The sequence below is a fragment of the Tupaia chinensis genome, unplaced genomic scaffold (genome assembly GCF_000334495.1).
Source record: "Tupaia chinensis unplaced genomic scaffold, TupChi_1.0 Scaffold000484_1, whole genome shotgun sequence".
Classification (NCBI taxonomy): Eukaryota; Metazoa; Chordata; class Mammalia; order Scandentia; family Tupaiidae; genus Tupaia; species Tupaia belangeri.
In genome coordinates, this window is record NW_006159996.1 from 2,060,871 (window position 1) to 2,073,164 (window position 12,294).

At 40.0% G+C, this 12,294-nt stretch overlaps 1 protein-coding gene and 1 pseudogene across 1 annotated transcript; one reads left to right on the forward strand and one right to left on the reverse strand.

Annotated features, from left to right (window-relative positions):
- Positions 1 to 5,092: 5,092 nt before the first annotated feature.
- On the reverse strand, positions 5,093 to 5,755 carry LOC102471458 (ubiquitin-conjugating enzyme E2 L3). The gene is made up of 2 exons (XM_006156226.2): positions 5,729 to 5,755; positions 5,093 to 5,632 (listed from the first exon to the last, which is right to left on the reverse strand). Exons 1-2 carry the CDS (start codon positions 5,753 to 5,755, stop codon positions 5,294 to 5,296), a joined length of 366 nt encoding a protein of 121 aa, XP_006156288.1. The 3' UTR covers positions 5,093 to 5,293.
- Positions 5,756 to 10,850: 5,095 nt separating this feature from the next.
- LOC102471878 (serine/arginine-rich splicing factor 3 pseudogene) lies at positions 10,851 to 11,376 on the forward strand (annotated as a pseudogene).
- Positions 11,377 to 12,294: the final 918 nt, after the last annotated feature.

The following is a 12,294-nucleotide window of genomic DNA, read 5'->3' on the forward strand; positions in this document are numbered from 1 at the left end:
AGAAATCCTCTTGTGAAGGCCTCACCTCCCCTGCCATGCTAGCTTTGTTTGCTGGAGGCTGAATTATCGGTAGAAAATCTTCATTTTTCCTGTCTCCTGCAATGACTAGTTAGCAGGAGCCATGAGGAATCCTCTTCTCTACTTATTTATTATTTATTTATTTATTTATTTATTTATTTTTTGAGAGGTTTTCACTATAGGGTGCGTGTGCTCGCCAGTCAGACAAAGAGAGACAGAGAGACAGAAAGCGAGAAATCACCGCCCAGGGGGGATGGACACGCCACAATCCCTTCTCCTCCATTCTCCTCTCGGGATCTTGGGCACGCATGCACAAGCGCCCGGCGTGAGTTTTAAGCCACCAGGTCCGGGACGCGAATCACGGTCGACTATGTGGGAGTCCAGTGACTTAGCCATTACGCTAACTGCTGGTTCCCTCTACTTATTTATTTTATTAAGAGAGATTTTTGTTATGGGCACATGCACTCACCAGAGAGTTAGAGAGAAAGAAAATGAAAAATCCCCCCACTCCCCCAGGGGCCACACCACAATTCCTTCTACTCCAATCTCCTCTCAGGATCCTTGGCATGCGCACACACATGGTCCCTGGACATGATTCTTTAAAATTATTTCTGAAGATCAGCAGATGGTGTAATGGTTACATTGCTCGACTCCCACTGAGTCGATCACTGTTTGAGTGCCAGGTCCGGCACTTAAATCTCACACCATGTGTGTATACATGCATGCCCAAAATCCATAGTGGAGAATAGAGGAGAAGGGATTGTGGCGTGACCATCCCCCTTGGTGAGTGATTTTTCTCTTTCTGTCTTTTTGTCTCTCTAGTGAGTACATGCACCCTATAGCAAAACTCTCTCTCTCTTTTTTTTTTTTGAGAAGTTTTTTGCCATAGGACGCATGTGCTCTCCAGAAAGAGAGAGACAGAGAGACAGAAAGCGAGAAATCACCTCCTGGGGGGATGGCCATGCTGCAGTCCCTTCTCCTCCATTCTCTTGGGATCTTGGGCACATATGCACATGTGCCTGGCATGAGTTTAAGTCACTGGGTCCAGGACTCGAACCGTGGTCGACTACATGGGAGTCCAGCGACATAGCCATTATGCTAACTGCTGGTCCCCTTTCAATATCCACTCTAATCCTCATGTATTCCTATCTTTTGATGGGTTTGGGTTTAGTTTTTTTTTTGTCCCCAGTGTCTTAACATGGAAGCTTAACTTACTGATTTGAGACCTTTATTGGTTTTGAATGTAGACGTTTATGGCTATAAATTTTCCTCTAAGTATTGCTTTAGTTGACTCCCATTAGTTTTGGTATGTTGTACTACATTTGCATTTACCTGAAACTATTTTCTTTTTTAATAAAGATTATTTATTTATTTAATTCCATTTGTTATTTTTTAATTTGACTAGAGGCAGAGAGAGAGAGGAAGGGAAAGCAAGAAAGCAAGTCACCAGGTCTGGAACTTGAACCATGGTTGGCCATGTGGGAATCCAGTGCATTTATCCACCACCACCACCTGCTAGCGCTGTGAATCTATTTTCTGATTTCCCTTGAGATTTCTTCTTTTACTCAGTGCTTATTTAATAGTATGTCATTTAATTTCTCTCTCTCTCTCTCTATATATATATATATATATGTGTGTGTGTGTGTGTGTGTGTGTGTGTGTGTATTTTTTGGAGAGGTTTTTGCTATAGGGCGCATGCGCTCACCAGAAAGACAGAGAGAGGCAGAGAGACAGAAAATAAGAAATCACCCCCGGGGGGATGGCCATGCTGCAATCCCTTCTCCTCCATTCTCCTCTCGGGATCTTGGGCATGCACACACACATGCCTGGAGTGAGTTTAAGCCACTGGGTCTGGGACTCAAACTGCAGTCACCTACATGGGAGTCCAGCAACATAGCCATTACACTAACTGCTGGTCCCGATCTCTGTATGTTTTAATACTATTTATTTCTCTTACTGTTTTTCAATTTCTATTGTGTTTAGAAAATATATTTTTATGAATTCAATACTTTTACATTTATTGAAACTTGTGTTATGGTCTAAAATATAGCATAAATTGGAGAATGTTCCATGCACCCTTGAGAAGAAGATGCATTTGCTGTTGTTGGATGGAATTTATATATATGTGTATATATATATATGATAGGCATGGTTCGTTTATACTGTCATTCTAATATCCAGTTTTCTTGATGATCTGCTTAGTTCTACTAGTACTGACAAAGGATACTGAAGTTTCAACTTTTATTGTTCAACTGTCTATTTTCTTCTTCGATTCTGTCAGACTTCACAAATTGTTCATACATGTATGTGTGTAATTTTCATAACTTTGAGATAGAGTGAATCATTTATCAATATAACATACCAATCTTTAATTCTAGCCATATTTCCATTTTAAAGTTTATTTTGTTTCAGTGTAGTTACTTCAGCTTTCATATGGCTGCTGTTTACATTATGTATCTTCTGCTAACCAGTTATTTTCAGTCTTCTCCTTTTTTTTTTTTAAGAGAGATTTTTGCTATAGGGCATATCTGCTCTCTCCAGAGAGACAGGGTGATAGAAGGTGAGAAATCACCCTCCAGGGGGGTATGGTCATCTCATAGTCCCTTCTTCTCCATTCTCCTCTTGGTATTTTGGGCATGCATGTATACATGCCTGGTGTGTTTTAAGTTGTTGGGTCTGGGACTAGAACCACAATCAACTATGTGGGAGTCCAATGATGTAACCACTACACCACCTGCTTGGCCCTATTTTCAGTCTACTTCTATTTTTGAATCTGAATTGTCTCCTATAAGCATCATATAGTTGGATTGTTTTTTAAAATTATTATGCCAGGGACCAGCAGATGGCATAATGACTATGTCACTGAACTCCCCCATAGTTGACTGTGGTTTGAGTTCTGGACTTGGCAGCTTAAAACTCATGCTGGTGCATGTACATGCATGACCTAAATCCTGAGAGGATAATGAGGAGATGGGATTGCAGTATGGCCATCCTGTCTGGGGGGTGACATTCTGCTTTCTGTCTCTCTGGTGAGCATGCATGCCCTGTACCAAAAATCCCTCTAAAAAAATCCATTATGCCAATCTCTGCATTTTGAATGGAGAGCTTAATTCATTTATATTTAGAGTAATTATTGATGAAGAAGAGAGACAGAAAGCAAGAAATAACCATTCAGGGGGCATGGTCATGCCACAACCCCTTCTCCATTCTCCTCTTGAGATTTTGGGCACGCACACACACATGTCTGGCATGAGTTTTAAGCTGCCAGGTCTGGGACTTGAACCACAGTCAACTACATGGGAGTCCAGAGATCTAACCATTATGCCATCTGCGGATTCCCCTATGTCATAGACTTTTGTCCATCTTTTACTCTAGTATCACTTTATTTTGTGTTCAATTGAGTTTTTTTAAAAAAATTATTTATTTATTTAATATTAAGTTTGCTATAATGTTACCACTCATGAGAAAGAGACAGAAAGAAAGAGAGTGGAAAAATGAGAAAGTAAGCCATCAGGTTTGGAACTCAGACCACAGTCAGCCATGTGGGAGTCCACCACCTTAACCACCATGCCACCTGCTGGCCATTCAGTTTATTTCTTTTTCTTTTTCTCTTTCTTTCTTTTCCTTTCTCTCCCTCCCTCCTTCCCTTCCCTTCCCTCCCTCCCTCCCTCCCTCCCTTCCTTCTTTCCTTCCTTTCTCTCTTTCTTTCTCTTTCTTTCTTTCTTTCTTTCTTTCTTTCTTTCTTTCTTTCTTTCTTTCTCTTTCAAGATTTTTTTTTGCTATGGGGCATTTGCTCTCCCCAGAAAGACAGAGATATAGGAGGCGAGAAATCATCCCCCAGGGGGAATGGCCATGCCACAGTCCCTTCTCCTCTGTTCTCCTCTTGGGATTTTGGACACGCGTGAACACATGCCCAGTGTGAATTTCAAGACACTGGGTCTGGGACTTAACCTGCAGTTTATCACATGGGAGTTTAGCACCTTAACGAGTTTGCTACCTGCTGGTCCCTCATTTGATTTTTTGAAGTCACAAATTTTGAACCCCTTTTCATTTTTGCGGGGCTGTATATTCTATAGATAGTATTTTTATGATTACAATGAGAGTTCTATATAACATTCTAAAGTTAGAAGCATCTAATCTGAATTGATACCAACTATAATCACATTCAAAAACTATTCCTATACAGTTCTATTTTCCCTTTATATTACTAATGTCCCATATTTTACATCTTTATACATTGTGTGCCTGATGAAAGAGACACATAGACCTATAATTATTTTTATGCATTTGAGTTTAAATCCTTCAGGAAATAGAAAGTAGATTACAAACAAAAATTACAATAATATTTTATTTTATATGCAAATATTTTTATGTCTATGTACTTACCTTTACTGGAGATCTTTATATCTTCACTTGTGTTTGGATTACTGTCTAGCATTCTTTCATTTCAACCTGAAGGATTTATTTTAGCATTTTTTTATAGGCCAAGTCTAGTGGTAATTAATTATTTCATCTTTAGCTGGCAATGTTTTCATGTCTTAGTTTCTCCCTCATTTTTGAAGGACAGTTTTTCTATTGAATTCTTGACAGTTTTTTTTTTTTAATACTTTACATGTATTATACTACTGCCTCTGGGCCTCCAAGATTTCTTTTTCTTATAATTATTTATTTAATTTTATTTATCCACTCATTTATTTTAATTTGACCAGAGAGAGATACACAGAGAGAGAGAGAGGGAAAGTGAGAAAGCAAGCCGCCAGGTCTGGTACTCGAACTGTGGTCGGCCATGGGGGAGTATCCAGTACCTTAACCACCACGCCACCTGCTGGTCCCAGGCCTCCAAGGTTTCTGATAAGAAAATGGTTGATTTTATTGAGCACCCCTCGTACATGATGAGTTGCTTTTTTCTTGGTGCTTTTAGATTTTCTCATCTTTATATTTTGAAAGTTTGGTTATAGTATGTTTTGGTGTGGATTTCTTTTTTTTTTTCTTCATAGAATTCATTGAGTTCCTTGGATTTGTAGATTCATGTCTTTCATCAGATTTGTGAAGTTTGTTTGTTTGTTTGTTTTAGAACATCTTAAATTTTTAATCCTTTCTTTACAGGTTACCTAGACCACTTTTGATTAAGAAAACTGTAGAAAGTTAGTAACTGCCACAAGCGAACGCCAGGCGGTGGCCCGTGTCAATTTTCCACAGAGTCCTGCTTTGCGGGGTGTCTGATGAACTGCTCGGGGTCTCTGCTCATACTTGCTGGGATCAATCGTGGCAGATTTTAGTCCACAGGTCGCTTTTCCCCATATTTCTTTGTAAACTCTTCAGCGTTCTTACAGAATTTTTTATGGTCCTTAGAGCATTCTTCAGCTAGGTCAGCTGTGGGGTGCTCAGGCTGGGGGTCGTTCACCAGTGCTATGAGGGACTGGATGACTTGGTCGGTTTTGGTGGCTGGCTTCCAGTTTTCAGCACTAATTACTGGCAGACAGACCTGCCCCTTTTTATCGAAGTTCAGGTGATAGATCTTTGTTTTAAATGTGATCTTCGGTGGTTTGAATGGGTACTCTGCTGGAAAGTTAATTTCGATTCTGAAGGCCCCCTTGTCATATGGAGGGTTGTCAGGAACAATAAGCCCTTGCCAAGTCAATAAATTAGCTTCATCAACCTGGATGTTATGTAAGTTTTTCATTCAACATTTGCGGATTTCTTTAAGCTCCTTCATCAGCCTCCTGCTGGCCGCCATCTTGGATCTGGTACTGCTGCTTTCCAGATTTGTGAAGTTTTTTGACATTATGTTTTCTTTCTTTTTTAAAAAAGAGGTTTTTGACCTAGGGCACGTGCACTTGCCAGGGAGAGAGACAGAAAGAGACAGAGACAGTGAAAAGTAAAGTGAGAAATCCCCCACCCACCCAAGGGGGATGACCACACTGTAATCCCCTCTCTTCCTGGGATCATGGGTACACATGCACAAACACCTAGCATGAGTTTTTCTTTTTCTTTTTTTCTGAAGTGAGTTTTAAGCTACTGGGTCCAAGACTTGAACTGCAGTTGGCCATGTGGGAGTCTGGTGATGTAATCACTACACCATTTGCTGGCCCTTGGATATTATGTTTTCAAATATTCTTTCTTCTCATTTCTTTCTCTTTTGCTTCTTTTTATAAGATATACATATACATATTTTCCCAATTTGTATCCTTAATGGCATTTCTGTTCACTTTTATTCATTGTCTTTTCTGCTTCTCAGTATAATTTTGTCCTATATTTATGTTTTCTGAATCTTTCTTCTGTTTACTCAATCTGCTGTTGAACTCTAGTAACTTTTTTATTTCAGTAATTGTATTTTTCAGTTCTAGAATTATTACTTTTTTCCATAATTAAAAAATTCTGTTGATATTTTTGTTTTCTTTATATACTATTCTCTTGATTTCTGTCTTAATCCATTTTCTGCCACTATAAGAGAACAGAAGAGTGGGTAATTTATAAAGAAAAAAAGTATATTGGGTCATGGTTCTGGAGACTGGGAAATCCAAGGACATAGTTCTGTCATCTACTTGGCAATCTGATGAGGACTTCCTTGTTGCATGATCCTATGGCTGAAGGTAAAAAGGCAAGGAAGTAAGTGTGTGTGAGATAGAGAAATGGTGAAGTTTAAAGTATCCTTTTGTTAGAAAACCCATTTTTTGCTATCAATATTAATCCATTCATGAGGATAAAGCCTTCATAAACCTTAGTCTTTCAACACTGTTACTAGGCAATTTAATTTCAGCAAGAGTTTGAGTAGATATTCAAACCATAGCATCCTTTCCTCCTCACTCCCCAGCTGATATCCTTCTCATATACAGAATGCATTCATTACATCTTAATAATCTCAAATGTCTTAACTTGTTCCAGCATCAATTAAAAATCCCAAAGTCCAGAGGCTAGCAGGTGGCATGGCTCCCACATGACTGACTGTAGTTTGAGTCCCAGACTGGGTGGCTTGTTTTCTCTCTCTCTGGTGAATGCACATGACCTGGAGAAAATTTATAATAAAAAATAAATAAATAATACAAATAATTAGTAAAATTAAATAACTCTTTTTTAAAAAGTCCAGAGTCTCACCTAAATTAGACATTGGTGAGACTCAAGGCATGGTTCTTGAGAGGCAAATTCCCTCCAGCTTTATACCTGTAAAACTGAACCAAGTTATCTACTTCTGAAATACAATGATTAGACAGGCGTAGGATAGACATTCTCATTCCAAAGGGTGAAATAGATCAGAAAAGAGGAATTGGTTCCAAGGAATCCCAAAACCAACATGGTAAACATCATTAAAATATAAGACTTCAGAAAAATTTCTCTTGACTCCATGTTCTGTGTCTTGGGGACACTGGAGCAGAAATTGGACCTGCAAGGCCTTGCACAGCCCTGTTTCTATGGCTTTTCTGTGCCCAGCTTACTCAGCAGCTTTCACCGTTTAGAGTCTCATGCTTATAGCTTCCCTAGGTTAGAGTTGAATGCTGGCATCCCTCCAGTACTGGAATCTGAGATGGCCTTGCTCCGATGACTTCACTAGGCATTGGCCTAGTTGGGGACTCCCAGTGGTAGTTCCATCCCTGAGTCAGTTTTCTGCCTGAGTTCCTAAGCTGTCTGTGACATCTTTGAAGTCTAGGTGGATGTAGCCATGCACCCATAGCTCTTGCATTCTACATACCTGCAGAATTAACATCATGTACACTCTGCTAAAATTTATAGCTTGTACCTTCCAGAGCGGTGGCTTAGGCTACCTACTTAAACTATGGGTGATGTGACTGGGGGTACTAGAATGTGGGGAGCAAAGTCCTGAGGTGGGCCTATACATCTAGTGATTCTGTGGAAGGTTCTCTGGGCCCATCCTTTGAAACCATTCTTCCCCCCTAGAGCTCTGGGCTTATGATAGGAGGGTCAGCACTGAAGGTCTCAAAAATGTCTTTGGGTTTTTTTATCCTACAGTCTTGAGGAATAGCACCTGACTACCTTCTATCCATATTAATCTCTTTGGCAAATGACTGCTTAGCTACACCCTTAGTATTCACTCCTGAACATACTTTTTCCCTCTTTACATGATCAGACAGTGAAAAAAAATTTTTTTATAGATTTTTGCTATAGGGCACATGTGTTTGCCAGAGAGACAGAGAAGAACAGAGAGAAAGTGAGAGATCATCCCCCAGGGGGATGGTCATCCTGCAATATCTTCTCCTCCATTCTCCTCTGAGGATTTGGGGCATGCATGCATATACACCTGGCATGAGTTTGAAGCTGCTGAGTCCGGGACTAGAACTGAAGTTGGCCATGTGGGAGTCCAGTGTGTTAACTGCTATGCCACAGCATAGTGTTCCTCATTTCCATGTGAGACTTTAGCAAAATGCTTTTATTGTCCATATTTCTACAAACGTTCTGGTCCTAGACACTTAACTTCTCTTTCTCTTTTTCTCTTTCTCTCTCTTTCTCTTTCTCCTCTTTCTCCTCATCTTTGTCTTCTTCTTCTTCCACCTCCTCTATTTTAGTTTGCTACAGGGCACATACTCTCACTGGAAAGAGTCAGAGAGAAAAGGCAGAAGTGAGAAGCACCCCCTAGGGGAGACGGGCATATCACAATCCTCCTCTATTCTCCTCTCAGGATTTGGGGCATGCATGCACATGTATGTGGCATGTTTTTGAAGCTGCTGTGTCCAGGACTCAAACTGTGCAGTCATCTGTGTGAGATCCTGCTACCTTAAGCACCACCACACCAGTGGATGGCCTACTTTTCTTCTGATTCCACCAAAAGAATCACCCTTAATCTCCATTCAAAGGAATATAGATTTTTATATCCCGCTCCTCCAAACTGTTTCAACTTCTGCCCATTACCCATTCCACATGTTCAGGTATTTGTTATAGTGACACCCCACTTCTTGGTACTAATTTTCTATCTTAGTCTATTTTCTGTTGTTATAACAAAATACTGCAGACTGGGCAATTTATAAGGAGAAGCTTATAGAGATTGGGAAGTCCAAGGGCATGGTGGTGGCGTCTGCTTGGCTATTTGGTGAGGGCCATCTTGTTACATCTTCCCACAGAGGACAATAGAAAGGTATGAGTGTATATGAGGTAGAGAAAAGGTAAGGACTAAATATCTTTATTTTTTAAATCAAGAAACTGCAACTGCAATAATGACATAATCCGTTTATGACAGAAGAATCCTCATGACCTAATTATTTTCTAAAGGTCCTGCCTATCAACAATATTACAATAGTAAATTTCACCACAAATTTTGGAGTGAACATTCAAAACACAGCATTTTTCTTTACTTCTTCATGTTTCACATTTAAGACAATTGTTTAAAAGTATTTGTGCCTTGAGTCCAGGTTCTGGGCCTCCTGAGGAATAATTTCTGTCCACATGTTTTGTTCCTTTGCAGAAGTAATGTTTTCCTGTTTCTTTGTGTTTTTTTTTCCCCTTGAAAATTGGACATTGGCTATTATGTGGTAATTATGGAAATCAAATTGTCTCTTAGAGTTTGGTATTTTCATTGCTGAAGTTTATAGAAGTTTTTATAAAATGACTTTTCCAAATATATTTTGAAGTTTTGTTTTTGTTTTTTAAGAGATTTTGGCATTAGTGTGTGTGTGTGCTCACAGAGAGAGAGAGGCAGACAGACAGACAGAGACAGAGACAATGAGAGGTAAAGTAAGAAATCGCCCCCCTGGCGGGGGGATAGCCACAATGCAATCCCTTTTCTTCCATTCTCCTCCCTGGATCTTGGACATGCACACACATGTGCCTGGCGTGATTTTAAAGTTACTGGGTCTGGGATTCGAACTGGAGTTGGCCATGTGGGAGTCCAGTGATGTAACCACTATGCCATCTACTGGTCTCCTAAATGTGCTTTTTTTTTTTAAAAGAATTATTTTGTTTTAACTTTTTATTTATTATTATCATTATTATTTTCCAGTTTGATCAGAGAGAGACAGAGAGAGAGAGGAAGTGAGAAAGCAAGTCACCAGGTCCAAGACTTGAACCGTGGTCGGCCATGTGGGAGTCCAGCGCCTTCAACCACCATGCCACTTGCCGGCCCCCTAAATGTGCTTTGAAAAGGTTGTTTTCTTTGTTGAGTATGATCACTGAAGTCTCTGTTTCTTTAGCTCATGTTTTGTTAATGCTCTGACAGATTTCCTTGAATGCCAGGAATGAGAACAAACCAAAACAAAACCAAACAAACCAAAATTGAAAGAGGATGGGAGAGACATAGAAAGAGAGACACAGATAAAAAAAAAAAGGAGAGAACTGAGGAGTGGATGGTGGGGGTGGGAACAGCTACCTCTCCTGGTTTTTGCAGCATGGTTCTGTGGTGGAGTACTTCTTAACCATAGATGGGCTTATTCCAAGCCTAGAGTTCCATCCAGGAAGAAAGCTACCGAGGACATTTCTGAACATGTGTCTTAACTGGGCATGCATATGGTTTTCTAAATTCCCTCATACACATGACTACGTATGAATGTACTAATTTTGCAAAGTATCTCATCCTAGCTTATCATCCAGGACTTAATATGGTCTGTTGTATATCTCTACACATAATCTCTTGCTCCAATTGTCTGAGTTTGTTGTTACCTTAGAGCTTTTTATGGGCACTGCTTATCATTTCTTGCACTTGCATGTCAAGTTATACAAACAAATACTTGTTTCTGTCCTTCCTATGGAAAACCATAGAAAAGTTAGGGCAGGCCATTTTGTGGACGTCGGGCAAGTGAGAGCATCTGTGGGAGGTGGGCAAAGGGAGCAGGCCATCCTATCGGAGCTTGTGGATTTGAACCTCTGCATTTTGCACTGAAGATTTCTAAATGCATCATGATTCCTGTCCATTGGACTGTAAGGCTTATGTGGATAATCTTGGAAACAATGGCAACAAGACTGAATTAGAATGTGCTGTCGACTATCACGGACTGCTCCGAAGTGTGTGCATTGCTAGAAATCCTCCTGGCTTTGCTTTTGTTGAACCAGAAGATCCCCGAGATGCAGATGCTGCTGTCTGAGAGTTAGGTGGAAGAACATTGTGTGGCTGGCGTGTGAGAGTGGAACTGTTGAATGGTGAAAAAAGAAGTCAAAGTCATGGCCCACCTCCCTCTTGGGGTCGTTGCCCTCGGGATGATTCCTGGAGAAGGAGTCCTCTACCACGCCGCAGATCTCCAAGAAGGAGAAGCTTCTCTCGTAGCCAGAAATAGGAGGAGAGAGAGATCATTGTTTCGGGAAAGAAATCACGAGCTGTCCTGATCTTTCTCTAGGTCTCGTAGCCGATCTAGGTCAAATGAAAGGAAATAGAAGACCATTTTGCAAGAGAAGTGCTGTACAGGAAATAACTTCATTTGACAGGAGATGTTCAGCTGTTCACATTTGTTTGTCTCTTTAAGCAATGACACACATAAAGACGTCATTCTCTATAGTTTGAAATGGATCATATGAGTCATGTAATACCAAGAATTGTTACTTTACAATATTCGCTTAAGCATAATTGCATTTGTTTTGAACTTTAGTCCTTTTTTTTTTTTTTTTGAGAGGTTTTTGCTATAGGGTGTGTGCACTAGCCAGAAAGACAGAGAGAGACAGAGAGGCAGAAAGCGAGAAATCACTCCCTAGGGGGGATGGCCATGCTACAATCCCTTCTCCTCTATTCTCCTCTCGGGATCTTGGGCACGCACGCACATGTGCCTGGTGTGAGTTTAAGCCACTGGGTCTGGGACTCGAACTGCTGTCAGCTACATGGGAGTTCAGCGACATAGTCATTACGCTAACTGCTGGTCTCGTGAACTTTAGTCTTGTATAGACAGATAATAAACCTTTAAATCCTACGCAATTAAAGTGTGGTATTTTAATACAGAACCAACTGGCAGAAAATGAACTGAGATACACATTTTTCTTATAATTGGGCTGTAGTTGAGCAGGCAATCTTGTCAAGTTGCTGTGAACACAAGCCAGTAAAAAAATATGAGATGCGTCATTAAACAAAAGATTTTTGAAAAATTTCAACTCGTCTTCACCCTGGGCAGAGGTTGATACAGAATCTGTTTCAAGAAAGTTTATCTTTAGCTCTTTAAATGATAGATATGAACACATAGCTGTAACATTCTTTACTGGAATTTGAATTTTCAAAATACCAATGTACTGCTGGCTTAAGGGTACATTGCAGAGCTGAACTTTGAGTTACTATACAAGTTTTTATTTTTTTTCATGCTATCACTTGTAATATATTTTGTGAGAATCCTTGGATTAAAGTTTCGTTTACAGAAA